This window comes from Agelaius phoeniceus, chromosome 1, assembly GCF_051311805.1.
Source record: "Agelaius phoeniceus isolate bAgePho1 chromosome 1, bAgePho1.hap1, whole genome shotgun sequence".
NCBI lineage: Eukaryota > Metazoa > Chordata > Aves > Passeriformes > Icteridae > Agelaius > Agelaius phoeniceus.
In genome coordinates, this window is record NC_135265.1 from 119337722 (window position 1) to 119364952 (window position 27231).

The following is a 27231-nucleotide window of genomic DNA, read 5'->3' on the forward strand; positions in this document are numbered from 1 at the left end:
CAGAGAAGGGCTCTTTTTCCCATACAAATATCTGATGAGAATTCTGTGCTGCTCACAAGGCTACTGGTCAGTTTTCTCCACTAAAATCCCATGAAGTGTGTTCATCTCCAGCAGCAAAGTGGTCATCTGAGCAGAGCTGCAGGTGCTCCAGTGGTGTTGCCACTTTCTAGCTCTCACAAGTGAATAAAGGTTTTGCAGCTTCATGTAGGGGCCTGACCAGATCACTAACCTGCTTTCCCAAGCTCAGTACCTTACAAAATCCTGAGTTTAGGCTCTCTGATCTGCTCATAGAATCATTGAATGATATGGGATGGAAGGGACCTTAAAGATCATCTAGTAAGACACAAAGAGTATGCAAAGGCAAAATACTTATATCTGTTACATTAGAAAAATTATACTTTTTTTGTCAGAATCCAATATTTCCTTTGCTCAGTACTGGTATATGACTGCTGGCAGCTAAGCAACATAGCTTAAAGCTTAAAAATTTGGTTACAAAATTTTGATCCATCCTGCACTGTAATTTACTGTGATTTCATAGAATTACAGAATTGTCATGGTTGGAAGGGACCTCTAGAGATCATCTTGTCCAAGGCCCCTGCCAAGTCAGGGTTGCCTAGAGCAGGTGGCACAGGAGCATTTCTAAGTGGATTTTGAATGTCTCCAGAGAGGGAGACTCGCAATAGAACACGAAATTAATGACACACTCTTGAGATGTCCAAGGCAAAAAAGTGGCAGTTTATTTCCGAACTCCGATATTAATAGAACTTCAAAAGTGACAATGGATTGGAGGATGAAATTGCCACCTCTCCAACCACACTGGTCAAACCAACAATCCATCAATTCTCTCCTTCTCCAGAAAGGAATGCAAAACAATCATTATTTGCATGAAAAGTGCCCGAGAAACTCCATTACAAAAATGTAAACATCAGAAGGCTTAGAAGAACTTACAGGAACAGGTTGACAGGAGACTCCACGACCTCCCTGGGCAGCCTGTTCCAGTGCTCTGCCACCCTCAGTGTGAAGAAATTCCTCATGCTGAGGTGCAGCTTCTTGTGTTTTAGTTTAGACCATTCCTCCTTGTCCTGTCACTGGGCACAACTGAAGAGTCAGAAAAGTAGTTCACCTAATTTCAGGACCATGGGGGGGTTTTTTATTATTTTCACTTTGCAATTCCATTACTTTCAGTATTTTTCTGTGACAAATACACAACAAGCACTCAGTCCTAATTAGATTTTAGTCGCTCTTCACTGGCATTCTGTGCCGTTTTAGCAAGCAGATTCTGCTTGCCTTAAAACAGGCCTGAGTTGGGTGTCGACCACGCTGACCTTAGGGCCGTGGGCTGGGGGTGCTGAATGCGGACACTTTCCCCCTGACCCTGCGAGTCCCTGTTTGGGACAGCTGTGTGCTGGACTGTCCCGGGCTTTCCCGGCAGGAGGCGCTGCCGCCGGCCCGGCCCGGCCCCGTCCCGGGCCCCGTTCCCCGTTCCCGGCCGTCCCAGATCCGGGCCATGGCAGCGGGGCGGGCGCGGGTGTCCCGCCTGCTGCGGCAGCTGGAGCGGGCGGCGTGAGTGCGGCGGCACGGGGCGCGGGGGTACCGCCGGGCCCTCCCGGGTCCCTCACGGGGTCCTTCACGGGGTCCCTCACGGGGTCCTTCACGGGGTCCCTCACGGGGGTCCCTCCCAGAGCCGGGCCCGCGGCCGGGACGCGAAAAGCAGCGGCCGCTCCGCCCCTGCGAACCCTCCGTGCCCGCTCCCGCTGCACACCGGCGGGCTCAGCTGCAGGCCCTTGGAAGGGGTGCTTACAGGAGACTTCTAGGACGTAAAGCTTTAGTTTTCTGCTTTAGTTTTCCCCTTTTAACCATAACTTTTTTTTTAACATTTTAACTAGTTGTCGGTGCCCGAGCCATGGCCACACTTATTCCCAAGGTAAGACTTAATTTGTTTCTCCAAAATAATTCTGTAGGCCGTGGCCCTGCAGAGGGCTGTATGTATCCGTGCAACCTGGGCAGAGGGTGCAGGCAACAGCTGGGGAGGAACAATCTAAAGGAGAAGGTAAACAACCTGTTATTTTGCAGCTGTACAGTGCTAGTGGTTATTGTTGGAGAGAGTCACTGCTCCCACACGTAAGAAACGCCAATCACTTGTTTTTAAAATTTTAAAAGTTTAATAGTAATAAAATGGTTATAAAAATAGTAATATAATTAGACCAATAATAATTTGGACAAATTGAATTAGGACAATATGAGACAATAGAGACAAAGAGTTACAGACATCCGGGTATCCTTTTCTAGGCAGCATGAGCCTGAAGAAGGACTCCCTTTAACAAAGGATTAACCCTTAAAAGCAATAGCCTGTTGCATATTCATACACTTCATACATGATGCATAAATTCCATTCAAAGACAGGATTCTGTCTGGTCATCGTCAACTTCTTCCTCTGAATCCTAACAGCGCCTTCAAGGTGGGAAGAAGTTCATTTCTTCTGATAAGAGGGCAATAAATTCTTTTTCTCTGAAAGATTTAGGTGTCCTGTGGCTGCTACCTTGCTGCAAGTCCTTTCTTTAAAAAAAGTATCCTACATAGCATAGTTTCTATTTTAACTTTTTTTTATAACCTAAAACAATATTTAACACACTACTTGAGAGAATTAATACAGCATCACTTTCTAACACAACATATATAGTATTCACTTTAATATTTGCAAAAAGCCAATCATAAAATACACATTTTTCACACACATAAACCACAGTTACTGCCTCCTGTCCCCTCCCTCCCCATACCGTGGGGCCAGTTCTTTGATCTGAACTTTGCTCTGGCTGTCATCACCTGAACCATCTCAACTTTCGATCTGCTTTTGGATGCACACATGTTGCACCAGAAAAGAAACAGGAAGATATGGGTAAAAAGTAGCCTTTCACAAAGGTGTGTGTTGGCCTGGGGAATAAAATCTCCACTGGGTTTTTATACAGTCAGTCCCAAGAACGCAGCTCGCTTAGGCCAGGATTGTGGACTGTGAGCAGGGGAGCTGCACTGACTTACCCCAGTCACCCTAGGAGGAGCTTCTGTTTGCATGGGCTGTAGGGAGGCTAGGAGAATAAGTATCTGTCAGTCTCCAGATTGTTGGTAAGTCTCCAGATCCACTAAATATTAGTGGTTTGGGCAATAATTTCAGTAATGTGTAACTCTAAGTAGCATGATTTCACATGCTTAGAACACTTCCTAAATAATTGACATAGTCATTTTACATATGGAAAAACTATTTCTCTATTCAGATACTTGTTTTGCCCAAGACAATCCATACAGCAAGACAGTGCAGCTGAGAAACAGAATTTTGTTCTTTTGCTTGTCTGCTTGGTGACCTACTCAGTCAATTTAAACTAAGCTCTTGCCAAACTGAAGCCTGAGTTAAGAACCCTCTCTGAAAGTTTTAGGCAGCAATAGAGTCTATAGCGTAGCAAGATGATCTCAATTCAGTAAATCTCTAAATAGGGGGAAATGATTGAACAGTGACTAGAGCTGAAAAAACCCCAAACTTCTTTGGGTTTTTTTAGTACAAAAATTGTACTATTTCCTTGAACACTGCCACTCCTTGGCAGTGTTCAAGGAAATAGTACAATTTTTGAACTCAGTAAAATTCATCCTGAAAGTTAAGTTTGTTTCAAGAATGTTACAGCAGGGTGTCTATTGTACTATGAGAAAGCAAGAGAGTAAATGGTTTGGACATGTCCTTAGCCTGTCAAATTAATGACTGAAAGTACAGCAGACTCCAGCTCCAGGAGAGGTCAAACATGTACAGCCTGACAAGAGGTGGCAATGAAGGAGCTGATAGCAGCTGGCCTGTGCTTGAATAGAAAGTACATAAAGGGCTTTAATACATCTATCTGTTACTGTTGTGGGTCAGTGCTTCAGTGCACCCCAGCATGTCTGCAAGCCTCATTACCATGGTTTCACTCCTTGGATCAGAATCCAAATTGTGTATTTTCAGTTAATATAACAGACGTAAGGCATGCCTACAGCAGGAAGAGCAGAGTGCTTCTTCTGGTCTTTTCTTGGAGAAGAATGGGCAATTTCAGTTGATGCAGTTTGCTTCACTCTATGGCAAAATCAGAATAATCCAGAAATTGAGTTTTGTGATAATCTATGCAAAAACAACATGGCAGAGAGAAGCTATGACTGAAATACTGTCCTTATAAATATCTTCTAATTAAAGTTAATATTAACACACTGACTCTTATTTATTATTAGCAGTGCACGTGGTAATTTTATAGCAAATAATTGTTTCACCTGCACGTTCAGGACCAGGCAGAAGTAAAAAGAAGTGTAAACACCTGTTAGTATTGCTCCCATGCATACATAAGGTGTTCTCTATCCACGTAATAAAGAGGATGTCTCATGAATTTGTCTTTGTTCCAAAGGTTATCATGTAGCCCCTGCATGATAGGGGCTGCATTTCTAGCACGTCTCAGCTTGTATGTAGCAGCCTGAATGCTCCACACATACTCAGTTCTACTTTTTTATGTGATGTTCTGCTCTTTGTAGACTGCAAACAAACTCTCATGCAACCTTCCTGCTAATTCATTCAGTTTTTATAAAAAATACTTAATTCTTGAAAAACACACTTGTTTTGTTGAATTATATGAGTCAGATCAAGTACTTGGATCATTAATCTCATGAACAGCAAGGAGTGAAATGGGTGACTGTTATCCAGACAAGCTGAGATGACCTGTGGAAATATGTTAGTGATGCTAAAAGCAAGGGAATCTGTCAACTCTAGAGCTGAGAAACAGAATGAAATAAGTTATTTTTTCCTAATTCTACTGTTTTATTTCCATTCCAGTTCCTGAACGGCCCACTCTGGGGAGTACAGACTATGCATTTGAGGTAGATTTAATAATAAAATATGTTTCATTTAAAAGCTGTACAAACAATACTTCTTGACAAATACATCACTTAACAAATATTTACATTATCAATGTAAATATTTGAATGAGTAGGGCCAGATGCCACTTTTGTTGAGAAAAAGAAATGTTCTTTTTTTTATAGATGGCCATTTCAAACATCCGATATGGAGAAGGAGTCACAAAAGAGATTGGCATGGTAAGCTGCTATGGTGTGAGTCCATCCCTGGTAAAAAGTTATTTTCTGAAGGGCTGCCAGTGCTATAAATCCACTTAATAAAGGAAAGCTTATATATGATGTGGTCCAATGTATCAGTGCACAAAGGTCAGAGCATACTGTTGGTTGAAGAACAGAAGCCTGGTGCATCAGTGGTGCTCTGGTATATGAAATGCAGCTCAGGGGATAATTGAGTCATTGGTACTTTGCTACAAGTATGCAACAATGTTTTTCTCTGACCAGGAATTTACTTCAGAAAAAATTTTGAATCCTGCTGACTCACCAGTATTTTCTCAAGACTGCTTTCATCTTTCTATCTCTCATTAACTCAATCAGAGACTCTATTAAATTAGCTAGATATTCATTCAGCTCTCACCTTGCCCTGTGTAAGTGTAGAATTTTTGTTTCAGCAGTGGGAGATGGTTTACCTGAGTACATTGTTCCAGTGTGCTTTTATCACTGGCTTTTGTCATTTATCATTTTTCCTCATTTTTGGCATTTCTAGCATTAATAGATCTCTTTTATATTTGAAAATTTGTGAAGTAAAATTATAGTCAGACTGTAAATGAAATGACCACCACTTTAAACACCACTAGAATAATTTATACGTATTGTATAGCTATTGTGACAACTTAGCAAAGGTTAGGATGTAGCATTGTTTTTCTTCCTTTTGCCACCTCATTTTGATTTTTCATCAATAATAAATAAATATCCAGTATTGCATTTTTAATATTTTAATGCTGTGCTTTGGTAGGCAGTTAATGGAGGCAATCTGTGAAAAGGCCTTTTTCATTCTCACAGGAACTTAGGAAAAAATATTTTAAAATTTTATTCTGCTTTCTCTATTCTACATGTGTGTGGTTAATGCTCTTTTTTTTCAGTGGATATGGTTTGAAAAATGTTGCAATAACCAATTATTTTTAAGTCAGGGTTTTATTATTATCAAATGGTTCAGTTGATTTGGATTAGTGCTTAAATAGTGAAGTGTATGATTTTATACCAGTTGTTTGTTTTTTTTATTCATTATTATAGGACCTGCAGAATCTTGGTGCTAGAAGAATTTGTTTGATGACAGATAAAAACCTCTCCAAACTCCCTCCTGTAAACGCAGTATTGAACTCCTTGGCAAAATATGGTATAAACTTTCAAATATATGATAATGTCCGTGTGGAGCCGACAGACCAAAGGTACAATTTGCTTCTGACAGTGCATTTCTCCAACTAGGCCTTTACAGGACTTCATATGGCTTTTTAAACACCTCCTTGTGGCCTGCATGCTGGCCTTAATAGTTAGTTTCCCTCTGTACTGGTTTTACCATGACTAATTGGAAAATCTTTCTTGTGTCCTAAGTTTCCTGGATGCCATCCAATTTGCTAAAAAGGGAGAGTTTGATGCCTATGTTGCTGTTGGAGGTGGGTCTGTGATAGACACCTGCAAAGCTGCCAACCTGTATGCAGCCAGCCCTTCATCAGAATTCCTGGATTATGTCAATGCTCCTATTGGGAAAGGGAAGCCGGTCACTGTGCCCCTCAAGCCACTCATTGCAGGTAAAGGATGAGGAGAGTGTGTGGAGAGTTGGGGCAAGGGGAAGGTGAGGCATTCTACACTCCCTGATATTTCTACTGGAATCAGTTTACTGTGGCTGTTTCAGCTTCCTTTGGGCTAACTTCTCCTCTAGTTGTATTCAGAAGTCATTTTGCTGTTTAATTCAGTGGAGGTAAAATCAGAGGTTTTATCTTTACTTTGTCTTGTTTAGCTCAGCTAGACTCCTTTACTGAGAAAAGAGATCAAAGTAGCAGTTTCCCTTTGATCTCTTGGCTTTGGATCAGGGATACCTCCAAGATTTCCTGGGCCCTGTATTTTGGGTGGTGTTACTATTGTGGTTTTATTATTTAAATTGCAGTATTATATATTTCTTATTATTTGTTGTTATCTCCATTCTTCCTTTTAAGTTCCTACAACATCTGGCACTGGAAGTGAAACCACTGGTGTTGCCATTTTTGACTTCAAAGAACTAAAAGTTAAAACCGGTGAGGTTTTGGTGCTTTGTTTTGGGGTTTTTTTGTTTGTTTTGTGGGGGTTTCTGTGTGTTATTCAAGACAATTGCTTTTCCCATGTCTTTGTTATTTCCCTGCCTTGAAAGGAAAGGATGCTGCATGTCATTTCAGGTGTCATTTCGTTTGATTCAACAGCCACAGGCAGATTTTAAAAGCTTAAAGGTTTCCTCATTGAATTAAATTTATATCTTATTAACATAATCAAATACCTATGTAATACAGTGGATTATAGTTTGAAGGCAAAACAGGAAACTAAAATCTTTCAAGTCCTTAAATGGCAGAAAATGTTAATTGCAAAGGAAATTTCCACTTATATTCAGGGTCAACCAACTGTTCCTTATTTCCTCTGTATTTTTCTTTCTACTTTTAAGACTTCTGTTTCTTTGTTGTGTAATTGCAACCAAATGTTCCTTTTCCTGACTTTGGAAACCTCAGGCATGGGATGCTGTGCAAGTGAGGGACACTGTCTTCCTTTGGCCTTTTCATCCCTGGCAAATAAAGATTAAGGCTAAAATGTCATCTTGAGCTTCACAGCTGTTTAAGGTTTTGCTTCTAAACATGTGGATTTTATACACCACACAGTCTGCAGAACTCAGGACCCAGATGGGTGTGCTAAGGAGACAATAGCTCAAGAGTTTTCTAGTCTATACGTAATCAATCAGTCTGTCTGTCTGTCTGTCTCTCTCAGAGCTACATCTTTGTGCCCTTAACCGAAATACAAGGGCATGGTTATTACAGATGCTGAAGACAGCAACTGGCAATAACAATTGATTGCAGGTACAAACCAGTTTTGCCTTCTGCCTGTCCACAGAAGATGCAAATCTAAGAATACTGCAGATGCCACAGACATCTTGCAAGGCTGCTCAGGGAGGGTTGCAAACAGGGAGAGAACATTGTCTGGTATAATCCACTTCAGGCAGAGTCTCAAATCATGTAACTCTTTTAGAGAGACTTCATCATCAGTTTACATTCATAAATACTCTCAACCCTCCCTTCTTTCTCTTTGCTTTTATGTTCATAGTTTCAAATATTTTTTCTCTCCTCATTGTCATGTTTTGAACATTAAGCTTAACTTGTCCTATTTTTATATTTGTTGCAAAACATCTTTAACTGATCTTCCTCCCTTTGCACATTGCAGGTATTGCTTCAAGAGCCATTAAGCCCACGTTAGGGATCATTGATCCTTTACACACACTGTCTATGCCTGAACGAATAGTGGCCAACAGTGGCTTTGATGTGCTTTGGTGAGTTTTCTGCATAGGCTGCTACATGAATTTATTTAAATTTTGTATTTTTTACTATGATGATTGTAGAAAAATGTATTTTGAGGGCACAAGAGGATTATCTTTTTTTCTGTTTGCTGTTCTTGTTAAGGTGAGCTCTGTCAGACTTTCCTCTTCCTTAGTTTCACTGCCTCCCTCAGAATGTATGGAAACAAATCCTACATTTGCAGAAATTTGAATGTTTTTGCAGTGCACCGGAGAAACTCTTTGCTTCCAGAATAGCTCTTGTCAGGGAAGAGAGTCCAGGTGTCCCTTTTTAAGGGATCATGGAGATAGATGATTAATCACATTTGTAATAGCATTTATCATAAATCACAGGCATTGCAGGGAATAGAGAATAAGAATTTTCTAACAAAAGCCATGATGTGTCAATAAAAATCCATAAAAGCTTGTGAGATACCAGCAGGTCTTCATCCAGCTATGGTCATCTTCAGAACCAATCTCATAGTTTGCTTTTTACTTGGCACAAAATTTTATTCATCTCAAACCAACAGCTTAACTGCATAAAATACATTGGCATTTCTATTTGGAGAGCCACAGTTTACTTTGCTTCTGGGTGCTATGTATATTAAAGTAATAGATATGTAATGAAACTGTGACTTCTCAAGTGTGGTGAAGGACCCTGGCCTGCAATGTCTGTAATGGAAAAAAGGCATTTGTTCATTAATAAAACTGGTTTGTCTGTAGTTTTGTTCATCTTAATAGAGTCATATAGGCAGTGCCTCTTCTTTATGTGGTCAGATTCATGAGTGTGTGGGAGATGAGACTCTTGGCAATTCCACTTACCTTAAATATCACCCATAATTTTTTTAAGGTCAGTACTTCTAGAAGAAAAGTACCCTATGAAGTTTCAGTGCTAAAGTCTTTTATGGTTCCTGTCCTACAGAAAGGAAATGCACTCATTGCACATGCACAGCCCTCTTCAGTGAGAAACACTACAGGTGCTGGTGCATCCAACCAGGCTTTTAGCAGGTGTGAGCTGATAGAAAGGGACTGTGTTTAGATTGCCTTCTGTGTGTGTGTTGGAGAGGAAGTGCTGTGAAGGTGCTGGCCCAGCATTCTTCCACTGTCTGTGAGATTGTATTTCTTGTTTCAGCAACCATTGGACACCAGAAATAAAAAAGAACCTGCATTCAAAGGACAGCAGGGCAGTGAAAGGGAGCTCTCTCCCTTAAGTAATTGATTTCTCCATCTTTCTGTTAGCCATGCCCTGGAGTCGTACACTGCTCTCCCTTACCACCAGCGCAGCCCCTGCCCCTCCAACCCCATCGAGCGCCCGGCCTACCAAGGCAGCAACCCCATCAGCGACGTCTGGGCTCTGCACGCTCTGAGAATTGTCGCTAAGTACCTGAAAAGGTAACACACTTAACAGCCATCCCCCCTGCAGGGTGCTCAGTACACAATGCCCCAAAGCGGGGGGCCTGCAAGAATGGAAATTTTAGGCTAGAATGAGGCAAGCTGCAACATTAAGCTTTTGTTTTCTACCCTGGATTTTTATTAAATAAAGCAAAATATTTTTCAGATAAAATTTGGATTAGTAGTTTGTTTTGAGGAGGTAGCTTTTTAATGCCTCTGTGAATCTATTCTTGAAGTCCTCAGTTAAAGGTATTTCAAGTTGTTCAGTTAATATGGGAGCAGAATTTACTTTTCTTTTTTTCAAGAACCTCCTTTCTAAGACAGAATAAGGGGTATATGTAACAAACTGAATAGAATACTGCTGATGTTACTTCTGTGGCCTTCAGTGTAAATTAAGATATGCACTTATGAATGTGCAAAAGTATGCATTTATTGCAAGCGTTCTCATTCTTAAAGACCTTCAGTTTAGAATACGTATTGCCTTAGCTGGGAATTGGTGTTGATCCCTGTCAATAAAGTTTTAGCCTCTTTACAGCTTTTGCATACCATTTGCACTTCTATTAAAGATCAATGTGGGGTTTTTTTGAAAAAATTTTTCACAGTACCTAGTGAGTCAAAATGGTTTTTGTTCCTTTGGAATCTATTCATGAGACATTTTCTCCTCACTGTCAAACTTCAAAAGGATCCTGAGGCACAGGAAGCCAGGGAATCTTGTCTTCATCCCACGCAGGTGGTGGGGTCTAGAGCACCACCAAATGAGATGGTGAGAAAGCTGGAGTGATCCTGGAGCCATACACAGAATTACCAAACATTCTAACTAGAATTTTTTGATTCACCACTGAATTGAATATGGTTAAATCCACTCTATTTACTTGTTTTTTGGAAAAGTGAAAGGAAGCTTGCCCTTCAGTGAACCAGTATGATCTACATAAGTGATCCAGATGCAGCCTTGTTCTTTTACCAAAGCATGGCTTGATTCCATTTCCACCATTTTAATCTCAGTTTATCTTTTAGATTTTTTGTATATCTGTGCATAAAGAAGTCCTCTCTCTCCCTTCTCCCTCCTGAATCACCAATCTGTTTGTGAAAATTCATTGGTACCATTTGCCTCCATGGTCACAGAGCCATCAGAAACCCTGAAGACCGTGAAGCAAGAGCCAACATGCACCTGGCAAGTGCTTTTGCTGGGATTGGCTTTGGCAATGCTGGTGTTCATCTCTGGTGAGTACAGAGAAATAGTAACTCCATCTGAGGTCAGCTTACAGCTAGTGTTTGTTTCAGATTGTCAAAGATGTTGCTGCCCTTGTTGCTGAACGTAGAGTAAGGGATTGTAGCCTGGCCTGTGATGCTGAAGGACCTGTGTGTTGTGACAAACTGATGGGCTTTTGTCATCTATGTGTGTAAGGATTGTGTATTCTTGGGTTGTGATACTCAAAACCAGTCATGTGAAAATTACAAAACACAGCCGTCTTTACCTTCCTTGGTAGTAAAAACAAGAGTAAAAAAGTCAATGACACTTAAAATGTTAGATTCCATGCCAGCTGTTCCGCAGTGAGACAGCAATGATGTAATCTTGAGTTTTTCCTGAACTGATGCAATTATCTGTAAGTTTGTCTGTGGGATAGGCAATCAGCAGTCTGAAATGAGCTCAAAGAAGCAAAGCCTAAAAGTGAATTGTGTACAGAAGTTATTAGCAGTCATTCTCTTCAGAGACCTTCCTTTCATTCCTTTTCTGTGAGCAAGTCTACTTTTATAATTATATCTCAAAATTAAACTTTCTTTTTCTCAGACAGTGTGAACACATAGGTATGCAGACTATGATATTTTTGGCATATTTACATTACTTTAGGAACTGAAGATCTTTCAGTTCAGTCAGTGAAGTAATATAACTTCACACTCACAAAGTAAGGAGGTACTGTTTTTTCCAGCTAGGTCCCTGAGGTGCAGAGGGATGAGGGTTTTCTGTACCTAATATCCACATCATACCTGTCAATGCCTTCTGAGAATCTGTACTGAAGAGACTTGCATACCGAAAACTGACCACAGAAGGGACTGAACACAAATTTTCCAAATACCAGGAGAGCTGCCCTAACCACTCTCTCTCTGCTCTCTGTTCCAGCCATGGAATGTCTTACCCTATTTCTGGTTTGGTGAAAACTTACAAACCAAAGGATTATAATGTGGATCACTCTTTAGTGGTAAAACTTGTTTATTTTTTGGTTTTTAATATACATTTCGAATATCTGTTATCTGTCATTAATGAGCATTAAAGTCCATTGAAGTTAAAAGTACATGTCCTGTTGATGTGTTTTATTCTTTTTTTCTTGTTGGTTTTTTTTTTTTCCCAGCCTCATGGCCTTTCTGTGGTGCTGACATCCCCAGCAGTGTTTGCTTTCACAGCACAGATACATCCTGAGCGGCATTTAGAAGCTGCAGAGATTCTAGGTAGGAACATCTGTGGGTACAGTTCTTGTGTACAAATGGAATTCTTTCCAAAATGACATTTCGGGACTGAAAAACACTGTGTGCAAGCAATTGTCATTGGTTGTTGGGAGGGGTTTAAGTTTAGAAAACAAGATTGTGGAATTAGATATCATGCAAATTAGATGGAATAATGCTGAATTTTGATATTGTATGATGTGATTAGAGGAGCAAGCTGGAGAAATCTGATTCTTGGCTAGAAAAGTGGACAGCTGAAATTAACTGGAGGTCTGTTGCAAATCAAAAAGGAGTAGCTGTGATTGGCACAACTCTTGTCACTTTATGAAGAGTAGTTACCACAAAGTGAACCAGTACTCAGGGGCATTTGTTGGCTAAAAGGAAGTATTTTCCCTAACAAATTCCCTGCTGTGGCAGTGATTTAGAACAGTGATATTTTGAATCACTCCTGCTCTTTTTTCCATGGCACACAGCTGTGGGTTTTGGTCTTTCTAATGTAGGCCTAAGCTTGTTTGTAGGTGTTGGAATTTCTCAGTGGCTGATGCCAAGGGAAAGCTTTTCCTGGAGTTGCTTTTCTGTGGACACATATGTAATGGCTAAAAAGAGATTAATTAACAAAATGGCCTTTTCTGCTTTTTAGCAGAATAAAAATGACAGTTGCAAGCTGACAGCTCATTTAAAGGTTATTTTGCCATATAGTGCCTTGTTATGTTACAGCCCATCATCAAAGGGTGTCCTTAGAGAAAGGATAGCTCTTTATTATACCTCCAGCATGACTGTGTGTAATAAACCAGCTTCCAGTGATGTAGTCGCAGAGCTTCTAGCTGTGACAGCATGGCTCTGCACTGAGCTAATTTATTTGTCTAAGGTCAGGGGTTTGCCTGCACTAGGTTTTGTGTTGTGGCTACACTGCTGCTAAAACACATGCTGGCCAAGGAGCAGGCACAGCCACATGCCCAGCAGTGCAGGGAGTGGAGAAAAAGTCGTTAGGTCAACTCTCCTGTTATTTGGAAAATTTGTGTTCAGTCCCTTGTATGGTCAGCCTTCTGTATGCAAGTCACAGCAGTCCAGTCACATGTATGACTTGCTTGTGTAAGTAATCTCAAAGCATTGGAGATCTCAAGAAGAATAGGACTTTAATATAGACATTTTATAGTATTTTATATATAGTATAAATATTTTATATATCCTATATTATTTTATGGTATTTTATATATTTTATAGTATTTTATAGAGGGTGTAAAACAACATGGTCAGAAAAACTACATTGGGTTAAAGTTCTATTTATTTCATAAATGGTCTGTGAGGTTGTTCAGGCTTCCTCTAACGTATGCTGTCCTGCTTATGGTCAAAACCAAAACACAAACTCAGCTGGAGTCATATACTGAGCTAATAAATATCTGTGTTCCTACAGCAATTACACACAACTAAAATGAAACAAACTGTGTCTGGATAACTGGTCAGCACACTATATCAGAAACTTTCAGCTCTGACTCTTGATTTTAAAACAAGTGACTGAAAAGCTGTTCCCTTAGGTTTTGTGGTATTAACTTCTGCCATAAATTCTGTCTCTAGAAGTTCTGTTAATTTTCTCAGTAGAAGTTTAACTACGTCATTGTGTGCCTTGCTGGAAAGGGATTCTGCTGAAAACATGTCACGTGGGATTGAATTTATTAATTCCCATCTGGGGTGTTTACTTCTGAGTCCACTCCAGAGTCCAACTGACTACAGTAGCTGATTCAAATCTGTCATGTTGCCAAATGCAATGACTAAGAAGGTATTTTATGACATGAAGCAGATTACTAAATAGTTATGTTGTGTGTATGTACAGCTGTGAATTTGGGTACAGCCAGAAAAAATCTAATACCTCCCTGGATGGATTCTTAGACAGTTGAAATAGGTGTGCATGTGGCCAGAGATTTTCTAAGAGCAATTAAAGACTGATGAATCTTTTAAGCTGAGCAAAAAGAAAGTACTAGAACTATGGTAATATTTTAAAACTGCCAACCACATTTACTGTCATATTTTATCCTCCTGCACTTCCCTTTTACTTTACCATCTGAAGATAGAGGGTTTATGTCTTTTTGCTGTGGAGTTACCCCTCCACAGCAAAACCCGGATAAACTTAGACTTCATGGCATGGCCCCAATAGCACAAGACTTTGTACAAGACTCTCTCGTATCTTATTTATCTTTTTTTCCCAGACATTATTTACTACATTACTGCCAGCCTTACTACCTGAATATCTGAGCTCTTCAAGTGAGCTTGCAGGTCTCCTATTCCCTTAACTCCCTTTGAATGTTACACTGAGCTGTGTGAGGATCACAGAAGATATTTTTCCTGTAGCTATGTGTTGCTCTTACTCATCTCTCAGTGTAGCACTTAGACCTTAAATAGTTCTGCTGTAACATCAGTGAGGTCACACAGAGAACCAATTTAGTTTGGGTTACTTTGAAAGAAATCATATGGAGGAACTTGGGTCTCCTGTTTGGACATACTTTTATTATTACTTTTAAGTAAGTCCTGAACATTCATTGAAGAAGGGAACACGAGCTATTCTGTAAGAAATATTTATAATCTTTCATTTTGTATTGGTGTTTTCATTACTGTTCAGTAGTTGTTTCCAAGAGAGCAGTTCCTCCTCTTCAGCTCTACAGTACCCTACACAAGTCAGCACATATTCAAACAGCAATAAATTTAGAATTTACTCAACGTGCTGAACACTGCCCTGCTGTCTTCTGCCTTTTTCAGCCCACATGCTGTAGTCCTCTCTGTTAATGTGTAATTGAACAGAACAGTCCTCTAGATGTCAGCAAACTCAAGGCCTTAAAATGAAGTTAGCATTTGGCACACTGTCCATACAAATAAATACCACTGATGTTCATGCATTAGCTGCTTTCCTCCCAGCAGTTAGTCAGACTAAAAAGTGCTTCTCCCTGTGAGCACAGAGGGAAAGGAAGTTAACCTCATGTGGCAGTTAGTCTTTCTGGCAGCAGTGAACGTGCCTCTGATCTTGTTTTATTCCACCTTTCACAAACCATTCCAACTGTAAAATGAGGACTGATTCCTCTTTTTACTTCTTGTTGCTTTTAGGGCAGTGGCTGTTATGTATGGATATGTATTCAGCTGATATTATGATTAAATTAAGTCCAGGACAGGCTTCCTCTGCTCTCTCCACCCTACAGTCAAGGCATTATGTCTTATTTTAGGAGCTGACATCCGCACTGCCAGAATCAAAGATGCTGGGCTTATTTTGGCAGACACACTCCGGAAATTCCTATTTGATCTGAATGTTGATGATGGCTTGGCTGCAATTGGTTATTCCAAAGCAGACATCCCTGCATTAGTCAAAGGCACTCTGCCTCAGGTAAGACAGAGAGCAAAACAGTTTTTCTTGTCAAAATAAAATAGAACAGATTTTGGAAAAAAATCAGAAGTGCTTCTTTTCCAGCAAGTTTTATTTCTATTCCTGCATGAAAACTATTTAAATGGAGAAAATTATGGATAGTCAACTAGATATTGTTTCACTCCATAGCTTAGATTTTTCTTTTCAGTGGGATGGAGTGCATGCTGCAGTTTTCACATGGATACAGAAAAAAAGGGCTAAGTGTTTGGTTTGGGTTTTTTTTAATGTTACAGTTTTTAAAAAGAGGATGTTTTTCATAGGCCTGTGATCTTTGTAGTAGATACTGCTTTTTTCATAACTACCTCTCTTAATTATGTGTGCAGGTGGTCTATAGATAAAGCCTTAATACCAAGTGCTATCTGGTAAGAATGGTCAAACTCACTTTGCATTAAACTTTCCATATTGAGAAGTTGCATTTTTCTTCGCAGATGGCTTTTTTGTTCCATTGACCCCCATCAGAATTTGAAATAAGGTCCCCTGGGATGATATAGATTAAACTTGTAATACCCTTTATTGTTTCAGTGCCCACAAAGATACTGCAAACAGCAACACACCACTCTTAAAGCAAAATCCAGAGTCTTCCTTGTAAAAAAACAGTTTGATTCATATGCTATGGACCTAGTATTTGTTCCCACCAAGTTGCAAGGGAAATATTACTATGGAGAAAGTGAAAATTTTTTAGGCCAAAAGGTTATTCACTTTTTACAGCAGATCCTGTATAGTTCTTCTCACTCATAAATCTCAGAGCGCCTTAGAACAGTTACATTAACAGTAAATATTAAAATTCCTATTTTATACCTGAGAAAGTGACACAAAGGTGCAACTATTGAGGATCACACTCAACAGCAGTGGCAAAGCCAGGAAGAAAACTAAGCACCCATGAAGTAGGTTATGCATGTGCATTGTTATGGGGCATTTGGAGGGTTTGTTTTGATAAACATATTCCTTTAAAACAAACATTGAATGCAAGTTTTGCTTAGCTGGAGAAGGGTTCTTCACCAAAAGATGTTGAAGGGTTTTTCTGTCTTCTTATGGCATTGGTGATTCATTGTACTGTGTAAAATGAGATGACCTAATAGTTTCTCAGCCCTTATTTTTTTGTATGAGATGTAACATGATGCAAATGTATCAGTGTTCCTTAACAATCTGTTAGTACCCTTGGGTTAATCCATAGTTTATTTTTTGGTATAATTCTTTTGCTTTTCATCTTGCAGTAGGTTTTCTTTGTAATACAGCAATGGCCCATTCACATCAAGAAAACAATGTGGTGCAGTGGTGATAGCACTAAAAAGTTTGCCAAGTATATTCCACACCATGAAGTGCAGGCTGCAGGGCAGAATGTAATCTGACTGTTGGGATTTGGGGTGGGAGCTCTGTTGGGACAAACTTGAAGTTAAAACAGAATTTTATTTCCCTTCCTAAGTGAGGCTGTTGAAATTGATCTTGTTTACAGACAGCAGTTATTCTAGCAAAGAAGATGCTGTCTCAAAGTTCAAGGTGGCTGGGTGGTGATGTTTGAGAGGAGATGGGGGCACTGAAAAGAAGAGATTGTGGAAGGGCTGTTCTCTGTCCACCCAGCCCCTGCAGACATCCCAGAGGCAGCTACAGTGGGGCTGAGGCAGTGATGAGTCCGGAGCTGCTGGGTTTGGCACGGGACCAGGATGCACTGAGTCAGACTGAGGGAGCCAGGGCCTCGCTGTCTGGGCAGCAGCAAAGATCAGCAAGCTTGTGCAGAGGTAGTGATGGTGCCTCTGTGTCCAGGCACACGGGAGGAGCACCCGTTTGCAGCCTTCTGTCTCCAGAGCTGGGAAATGCTCCAGTCGGTCAGGCTGTCAGGCTCGCTGTCTCCTGTCACCCAGTGTGATTTTACAGATAAATCTGGACATCTCAGCGCTCAGAGCTGCAAAACTGGCTTTGGCCCAGACGGTCCTAATATGATGAATTTATGAATGCTTGAGCACTGTGTTGTCATATTTTGCATATTATGAGTCTGAAAAAACAACACACTATTGCCCTAGTGCTGTTTGAATTTTCCATTTGGTTTCAAAACTGCATAGAAGAATCTTAGTCTTCTCTTTGGCTGGATCTCTGTGAGTAGCAGCACTGGTGTCAGCAATGGGGAGAGAGGTACCATTTGATTGCCACTTATGCACCAGTGAATCTTCTGCAGGTAAAATTATGCACACAGAGCTGCACTTCTCAGACTTCTCACAAGCCATGCTAACCATGATTATGAGCTGTGAATACCTCACAGCTGACTTCTCACCACTGTTTCACGTTGATTTGGCAGTGTGGTGGCCTGGCTTGCCGTGTGACCACATCCACAGTGGTGTCCCGCGCACCGGGGGAAGCGCGCGGGTGCGAACCTGTACTGTGGCATCACCCTGCTTCCAGGGGGCTCAGCTGAGCCTCCTGCCCAGGCAGGGCACTGGGGAGCCCCTTCCCCTGCATCCCACTCCATGCCTCAGGCAAGGACCTCAGCAAATGATAGCCACTGTTCACATGTGAAAAAAGGGGGAACTGGAGGGCAGCATCTTCCACAAGGGAGATGTTGAAACAGGCTGCAGCAGAAGAAACTCTTTCTTGCTCAAACACACCTCATCTAAAGATAATGTGTTCCTAGTGTGGGCCTGGACTCTGTCTTTGCAGACATCTCTAACTCTCCCCAGTATTTCAGTAAAAGTTAAAATCATTGGTTGTTGAAAACATGAAAGTTCTAATCATGACCAGTATGAGTACACTGATGTTGAGCCCTTTCAGCTGAATGTTCCTGCAGTAACTGGGTACCTACACTAATGCAGCTCCTCATCCTCAGTAGCACAGGGCTTTTCTGAATTGCATCCCCTGCCTTTGTGCTTATTTTGTCAAGCAGAGCACTGAAGCACATACCTGAGTTTCATTGCAGTCACTGGGGCTTTAGCACCTGGACATTCTGTTGAATCAGTGTCCAAATGAAGACTGACCACAATTCCTTTGTATTCTGACTCTGAGGTGTGGGGCTGTTTATTAAGCAGTTTCATACTTTGCCTTTGCTGTGTCTCTTTTTCAGAGTCTGACTTACAGGTGCTGTTTATTCTCCCCATTTACAGCAGCTCTTGGGCCTTGAGAGGTGTAGTATTTTGAGAGTCTTGGTCCCTAAAACTCCAACTCCTAGTTCAGTGCTGGCAAATTAATTTTAAAATGGACTATATTCTCAGGATAATGTCCTCCAGTGTACTGACATCTGTGATGGAGAAGGCCATGTTTGCTGTGCTTGTCTCAGAAACTGAACAGCATTCTGATCTTGCTTCTGTGTATTTAATTACAGGGAATTTTAGCTTATATATTCTTGAAAGTACTGTGCAGTTGATGATGCTTCAATTTAATTACTTGATTACTTATTTTGCAAAACTTTGTTATTCTCTGGGAAGGATATTAGTACAGAGACACATAGTTCACCTACTGTTTGATTAATTTTATTGGTATCCTTTTATAATCCAGTTTTTCTTTCATCTTGCAGGAGAGAGTGACTAAACTATCACCACGTCCCCAAACAGAAGAAGACTTATCTGCTCTCTTTGAGGCTTCCATGAAACTTTATTAGCTTAAACATGTTTTGGAAAATGTGGTCTATTCTAACACAGAGGTAGTTTCTCATAGATACGGGACTGAATTTGTTTAGAGCATGGAAGAATTTGGGTAACTTTGACTTCTGTTCCATTGTACACTGCCAAAAGGTCACATAATTCATCTTTAACTAAACACTGCTTTGAAGTGAGGACTTGACTGTGGTTTCTTTCTTGCTCAGTTGTCAGTGACATTGACTTGCATAAAAGTTGGAGCAGATTTCTTGCATTACTGAAGGCTTTCTTGTGCTTCAGAGGTGGTGAAAGGTGGAAAAATGTTCTAAGGGATATTGCAAGCCATTTTGCAAATTATGCTTCTATTTAAATTATCCATGTTTTGTTTTAAAAAGTCATGCTAGCTAAGAAATAATGAAGGTAATTTTTAATTAGGGAGGGGATGTCCCCTGCAGAAAATATCAGCTTACTGTATCCTGTTCTGCTTTATCATCTTTTTACCATCTGGCTTTGCTAAGAAGGCTGTTGAACTGGGGTGCTTTTTCATTGTTTGATTAGGAAAAATCTGGACACTTCATAGCTGTCTGTAAAAGACTGCTTGGAAATTTGGTTTGGGTTAAAATTCTGACAGATATTGTCATACATTTATCTTTCCTCTTATAATCTCTATAATTGTCATATATTTATCTTTCCTGTTATGCTTTATATGAGGTGCTCATCAGAGGAGCAAAACCAGAGTAAAGCATGGTCACACACTCAACAGGAACCATATAATAGCAAGACAGCATCCATCATGGTCATTCTGTCTGTCTGAAGGCAACATCCCCCCTTTCCTGCTGTGTTCTGTGGAAGGAAGCTCTCAACTGTATCTTGCTGTGCTGTGAATCAATTGCTTCTGCTGAGCATCAATTGCTTCTGCTGAGCTCCTGCAGGTGCTGTCCCTCAGAGTGCAGCCACCAGCTTGAGGAAGTGGCTGTGTGCTGTGGTTCAGTATTAAAAAGAGGTGGTGAGCATTTGGCTGCACAGAGCCCCACGGGGAGCACTGGTTAAATGTGGGAAGGAGAGTGCACCTTCCGAGCAGTTAACCAGCTGGTTGGCTGTCAACTGAGAAAGGGAAGTGGGGCAGGGAGAAAGGAAACTATATTTTAATAGTATTTTCCTTTATTTAAAAAGTCCACGTGGTTGTGTGTACAGTTTGTTTAAATCAGATTCTGCTTCATGTTGGACTCTTTCAGCATCTGATTTCATGCTGCTACCACAGCACAAGACAAATGAGGGAAGAGCCCTGTGACTTCTAGGGTGCATATTTCTTTCTGCTGGGGAGGGAGAACTTTTCAGTCACCCTGTTGAAGTAGGAGGCTCTATGCTTGCACCTTTGCATTTGTGTATTTGTCAGATCAAACTAGTGCTGTCCTAGCATCTGAGGACAGATGTGTGCTGGATATTGACACTGGATCCATTCCAGGGCTGTTAAAGCAGGTGGATGGATACTGGCTGTTTTTAGCATCAGAAGGGGTTTGGCAGCCATGGGACTGCACTGCCACTGTGTGATACACATGTGATTTCCATGTCCTTCTGAACCTTCCCCTCTGCTGAAATTGCCCACAAGTACCTCTGTCATGAAGGCTGATATTGTAATAGCAAGGGATTTATTTCATTATATTGTGCAAAGCTGACATATTTAGAAAAAAAAATTGTCAAAACCTTTTGTCCAACCCTGTTGTTCAGAGTCAGGCTGGATGAGGCTCTGAACCCAGTCTAGTGAAAGATGTTCCTGCCCATGGCAGGGAGCTTAGAACTAGATCTTGAAGATCTCTTCCAGCCCAAACCATTCTATGGTTCTGTATAAACTTTTGGCCTGTTTTGTCTTTCCACTCCTGTCTCTTTCCAATCTGTGGTAGCAAAACAGATTCATGAAGAGACAATCTTTTTTGTCCAGGAGCCTAATTCATGGCAGTCCTGATGTGTTTGGGGGGAATATACTCTCTGGGGAACTGAGCAGCATGTGATTTCATCACTGCAGCAGAGCACTTTGATGGGAATTCTTTGGGAAGTAGGATAACTTCTTCCAGGACACTTTTTATCTGCCTTTTATCCCAGTATGGCAGTTATTGTCAGGTTGCATTTTCAACTGACAGAAGCTCACACAACTTCCTATACCAGATAACCTGCAGCTCCTGGTGGTTTATAAAATAAACCTCATACCCCCCTTGATACCCATATTTTTACAGATGAGACAAAGAGGTTTATGTTATACCTAACATAAGCAGATGGTGCTGTAAGAAGGGACATTTCTGTTTTCCTCACCTTTTGGCTGCATCAAGGTCTTCAACTGCCTTAAACTGGTTGTGGAATCTCTCCCACAGACATCAGCTACATGTGAAAATCTGTCTCAGTCTCCACCACCAATTATTGGTTACTAGTAGGGATTTTCTGAGGAAAAATCAAGAGAGCTCAAGTTGCCCCAGAAGTTGCTGTCATTCAAATAGTGATGATGTGACAGGGTGTCACATCCTGGCTCCTGGGCAGTGGTAGTTTTATTCACAGCTAAAGAGCTACATAGGGTTTTTCATCTCACCAAATTACTCTGTACTGGTATTTCTGTGGGGAGTTGGGGTGACACTGTAATTGTGAGTGCCCAGTGGTGGTTGGGCATGTGTGTGAAATCTGGGAGGCTTGTTCTTGTGGCTTCTGTTACTGCTGTGCTACTCAAACCCTCTGTGATGGATCTGTTAATTTAAATTGTGCTGAAATGCAAATAACAAAAATAAAGCTTGTTTTAGAGCAGCATTTAACTCTGTATTCTCTGAGCTCTGTGCAGGTAAACACAACCCAAAAGCTGGCCCTTGTGATCACTCACTCAGTCCATTTGCATTTATTAGATTAGCTTTGGAGAGCAAGTATGAACAAGTGCATATGTAGTGCTGGTGAAAATAGTTTACCAGCAGGTGTAGTGTTATCTGGAGTACCAAATGAAAAACTCACTCATTTCACAAGCAGAGCCTGCAGGATTGCTGCTTGGGATTTACAGTAGTTACAGTCATTGGTCCATCCCCTCATTTGCCTTGCCTCTTTCCATACCAGTGCTGATTTTCTCAGCAGTTAAAAAGAGAAAAAAAGAAAAAATATGTACTTAACATACCTAAATCTTCAAAAACTCTCACCATCATCCTGTGTGAATAAACTTGGAAGAAACTACATGTAGGTTAGGCTGTATGATCATTCCTGTTGCACTGTCTTGTGCCATGGCTGTCATCTTCTGTCTTGTGGTTGGCTTTTCATCTCCCTGAGACCTGAAAAAATGGATGAGAAGAGCAATGATTAAGGGACACAGCCAAGCTCTGTCTAGGTCCTTTCCATAACCCCTGAGTAAATCTGCTTAGGCATCACTGCACTCCAGGACACGTGCAGTGTGCCTGGGATTCAACAGCTCCAACCAAATAAATCCATTGCCACATTAAACATCTCTGTGCAGAGGACCTAAAGGTAGGGTCTCCATTTTTCCTCAAACCATCCCTGTGTGCTTCCTAAATAAAAATGAACTTGATTTAAATCCAAGCACCAGCTAGTGAATGCAGGAAGTGATGCCACCATTTTCCTGATGTCTCCAGCAGCCCTGGCTCACACAGTGTTGCACAAGCTGCTTGCCTGCTGCAGTGAGGAGAGGGTCTCCCACACCTAGCCATCTCTGCTAATCCTGCCTCAAGATCTGAGTTAATCTCTGACACAGCACCTGGCCACCTGTAGGAGAAGAGATTCCTCTGAACAGTGGTGTTCAGAGACTGTCAGCAACCAAATTTGCAGAGGTCTCAGCTCTCTTTGCACATGTCTGTTTTTCAGCCTGTTTACCTGCACTGTATGTATGAGAAACCACACAGGGTCAGTGGGTCAAAAAATGCTTAGTGCAGAATTTTTAAGTGTAATGGTCCATGAGAATAAGCAGAAGCTTCTACTTTTTGCTCTGAATATCTCAAAGAAAGTGAGACCAAAGAAAAGCTCCACATCTGGGTCATCATTAGGAAGGCTACAGTTCCCTTAGATGCAACATTTCTGAATGCAGTTTTATACTTTGCCAGATCCAGTCTTCCATTAACCCACTAAAATGTCATTCAGTTTCTTTTTTTCCCCAGAGTATTGAAACAGCTGCCACAAATGAGTGGGTAGAAAATGCTGTCCAGCCAAAAAAAAAGAGGAAGAACCATTTGACACGGCTCAATAGAATGTTAATCAGGTTCTTAAGTTAACTGCTTTCCTAGTAATAGTGAGGAAGATGAAAAAAATACTTTCAGAGTTTGGTTTCTATTGAAAAATCACATGTACCTCATTTTCAGAGAACTCCTAAGTACAACAAATGGCAGCAGATATTTTCCTTATTTCTCTGAACATGGAAGCTAAAGGGGAAAATTAATTTACATCCATGTGGTGGCATAGTTAAGTGAAGGCAGAGGAAATGAGACTTGTATCCTCTGGAGATAATTCAGGTGTCAATTTGTGTCACCCTGTAGAGCCACACAGCTTGGCTCCTCAGCCACAAACACTGGCAGCACATTCACCACCAAGGTCAACTGAGCAGCAAAGGAATATTGGGTGTGCTGACACTGTAGTCTGAGCTCCCATTAAATGTTTAATTTAATCTAACATTACTTCATCATGAAATATATATCTCATAGCCCAGAATGGTTTCTTGAAGGGGAGCCTTTCCTCTGTGTTCCCTGACTTGCAGTGACTTTGACCTACTTTAACAGTGCACTTGTGCTTTTTCTGGGTGTTTGAACATAGAGCCTTAAATTAGCAAGTTGACATTGAAATGCTGATTTACACCTGCAGTCAAATGGATAACACATGTTAAAGACTGATTGTCAGCAGCTCCAATACGCTGTGGCTTCATTCTCTGGCATTGTTTCTTCCTTTTATGGGATTTAAGGACAACATTGTGTGGCATTGTTGTTATGGCTATGGACACAGCTGTGGGGGGCTGACACTGGGTATGGTCTTTGTCATTTATCTAAAAGCTGACATCACTTTCAGAAAATGACTGTGAAAATTTGGATGTTTAAGTGTGGCTGTATGTTTTAAGACAGCATTGGGAATAAAAAAGCCCTTTTGCTGGCATTAAAAAAAAAAAGGCTACAATTAACATTGAATAACTTGCTCTTCTGACCTTTTCACCTTAAAGAAGATTAATGGTGGTTTAGATCAGAGCATCCCCCCTGATCAGAGTCTGAAAGCTTTGGGGATTCAGACAGACAAAGAAAGTCATTTCACCCCTAGGTCACCAGCACAGACCTATGGTGTCTCACCAGTGGCCACTGGATGATTGCTCAGTAGTTCATGGGCAGGAGTTGGTGGTCATAATCCATTTTCCAATGGCCAAGTTCCTGCCTTGTGAAAGCTGTCACTGTGTGCTTATCCAAGCAGCAGAAAATGTGAATTAACATCAACAGCCTGCATTACATTTGCCTTGCACTGCTAAAATCTCAGAACCTCTGTGTTTCAGGGGATCAGGCTCTCTCCAGGAAGGGTTGAAGCTGGCTGGTGCTGTTCTGTGAGTGGGGGCACCTCTGTGTTACCTTCTGGAGGGCTGCAGCCTCTGGAGCACACAGGTCTCATTCACGCATACCCACAGTGTCACCACTTGCATTTAGGACGTCCTGGAATGCCATGTCCCACAGCTTTCCTGTAGTCATCTCCCAGGTTTAGTTCTTGGTGTGGTCAAGCTGATGCACTTCACACCTACTGTACTTGTATTTTAAATGGAAAACCTGAGGTTAGGACTCCTCAGCTAGTAAAACTGAGCAGAGAGCTGGCAGGCAGGTTCTGATTGTAAAGTAATTCTTTGTGACTTCTCATGTCAGAAATTATAATGTCACCAACCCTAAAGCCCAATTCAGGGGCCTACCCAGCAGAGATGAGCTAAAAACACCAAGGTGCCCAACAAAGGCAGCAGGGGTTTGGCTGACAGGCACTAAAGGTCTGAGTGTGTCCTTCAGCAGGGACATCAGCATGCACACAGCAAAGCAGGGTTTGGAAAAAACTGACAGACATATGAGTGCAGTTGTTCACAGCTGGGATGTTGAGCCTGAGTATATAACGTGGTTACACATTGCAGAGAGAAAAAGTTGGAGTGCTAGGATGTAGGAGTCTAGGAGTTGAGAGGATCACACTTCAGGGGGACATCTAAGACAACAAGAATAAGCATTTTAAAAATATTGTAAAAACTTGAAGGATGAGGAATCTAGACTTGTGTAGTTATTAGGTGCCATGTCCACAGCAAGGCCCACAAAAACTCTTTCCTGTTCTCTTTTGAGTTTTTCTCCTGGGGTAAGCTCTGTACAGTATTCTCCTAGTAGTGGACAGAGCAAATGAACAGATTACAGATAAAACTGAAGTAATAAAGGGAAGTGCTTAAGTGTAAAGGCTAACAGGATAAAGGAAAAGGACATGTAAAGATCATGAGTTCTCCGAAAATCAAAGAACTCAGAGGCTGCTGCGTGACTTTAAAAGTACTGACCTCTCTGTAGCTTATAAGCTTGAAAATCCTCTCCTATGTATTTGCAGCATTAATTCCCCTTGTTATCTGAGGTGATCTACTTTAATCAGATTCCTACAAACAAGTCGAGTGCTTACAGCAGAAGATCTTTGACACCCCTACTGGCAGCATCAGTGGAGAGGACAAAGACCAAACCAGCAGGGAGATCAGATCAATCGCCTCATCTCAGCAAAAACTGTTTCAGGATAATTGGCATCAGAGTTCCCCCCCTTCAGGCTCTCACCTGTATGCTCTATGGTCATTTGATGTACTGGTTGAACAAAAGGTACCTCAAAATAATCACATTTCAAAGGCACAGCAATTCTGAAGCCTCGTCTGTCACAGTGCCAACTCCTGTGCTACTTTACTTCTTGACTCAGATAACTTGAGTCTGAATCAAAAAGGGACTCATAAATCTGATCTGCTTTTGAGCTTTTAGTGCAGCTTCTACTTCCTGTTTTCTAAGTTGCTAGTTCTATGGTCTCTAGCCCAAATAACGATGGTCCTTGTTTAAAATTTAATCTCATTTTCACACAGAGCTTAAGCCAGAGGAGGCAATGCCATCTGATACCCTCCAAAGACCTTTCATCCCCACTGGAGCACATGTATTGCATGTGGCAAAAGGAGCTTGATGGCTGTGTAAGGACACACGAGATATGTAAGGTGACAGTTCAGCTTGCCTTACTCTTTAGACTTATCCATTGGAGAAATCCTAAGTATTTTGTGCCTGGTTACCCAAGAGTGGATTGTACTGCATATGGTACAGGACTCAGGATGCAGTTGCAGCAAGAGGGTTACCACTGCCTAAATCCAGGAACCACAGGACAAGCTTTGATTAATGTGCTTGTTTGCCCAAAACTGGTTATATTTCTAGCCAGAGCCAATAGTCAAGATAATTTTTAAATGTTTTAAAGGAAAAAACTGGGAGTGAAAAAACCCTGTCTAAAAATCATTGTGGCTTATCAGGGGAATAAAGACCTCAGTGATCAATTAGCTTGAAAAATTAATAAATCCAGGACAAATGTAGTTCCAGATTAGCATCTTAATGAGCTATTGTTGTCCCAGCCTGGTTTGGACATATCGCTCCTTTGTTGACATTTTTAATGCTTTCTGTGGATTACCAGTACATGACCAGTATATGAAAGCTTGTTAAGCCTCCACGTGCTCAACCTGGCCCTAGCTTTAATACTGGCTTAGTGCAATCCCTGCTGTTGGCACAAGCTCTGTGGGACTGGAACCTTGTGGTGCTGGGCATTGTGTTTCTACCTAATCATCATATGGACCTACTCAAGTGTGTTTTACAAGCTTAGGGCAAATTTGTGAATGCCCAATTATCTATATGTAACTTTTATAAGAGAAGCCAACCGGGGTGATTTTTTTTCCCTTTTTCTGTCTTTCTCTTCTTTTTTTCCAGAATTCTGCATTAACTTTCTGTAACTAGAGGGGGGTGCTTTCAGCCTGGCTTCCAGGTCTGGCTGGTATTTCCTTT

The 27231-nt window shown here is 41.1% G+C and overlaps 1 protein-coding gene across 1 annotated transcript; it reads left to right on the plus strand.

The window, feature by feature from the left end:
* The first annotated feature begins 1437 nt into the window (after window positions 1-1437).
* Window positions 1438-19410, plus strand: ADHFE1 (alcohol dehydrogenase iron containing 1). The gene is made up of 14 exons (XM_077186119.1): window positions 1438-1563; window positions 1887-1924; window positions 4835-4878; window positions 5041-5094; window positions 6145-6299; window positions 6463-6659; window positions 7065-7142; window positions 8308-8413; window positions 9656-9808; window positions 10931-11029; window positions 11928-12006; window positions 12157-12253; window positions 15457-15614; window positions 19153-19410. The coding sequence occupies exons 1-14, from the start codon at window positions 1508-1510 to the stop codon at window positions 19234-19236; spliced, it is 1398 nt and encodes a 465-aa protein (XP_077042234.1). The 5' UTR covers window positions 1438-1507; the 3' UTR covers window positions 19237-19410.
* Window positions 19411-27231: the final 7821 nt, after the last annotated feature.

Excerpts from the sequence above, each read along its gene's own strand:
- ADHFE1 (XM_077186119.1), top strand. The coding sequence starts at position 1,508 with ATGGCAGCGGGGCGGGCGCGGGTGTCCCGCCTGCTGCGGCAGCTGGAG. Across the intron at positions 1,564-1,886 it reads CGGCAGCTGGAGCGGGCGGC|TTGTCGGTGCCCGAGCCATG; the intron begins GTGAGTGCGGCG and ends CATTTTAACTAG. Across the intron at positions 5,095-6,144 it reads TCACAAAAGAGATTGGCATG|GACCTGCAGAATCTTGGTGC; the intron begins GTAAGCTGCTAT and ends TCATTATTATAG.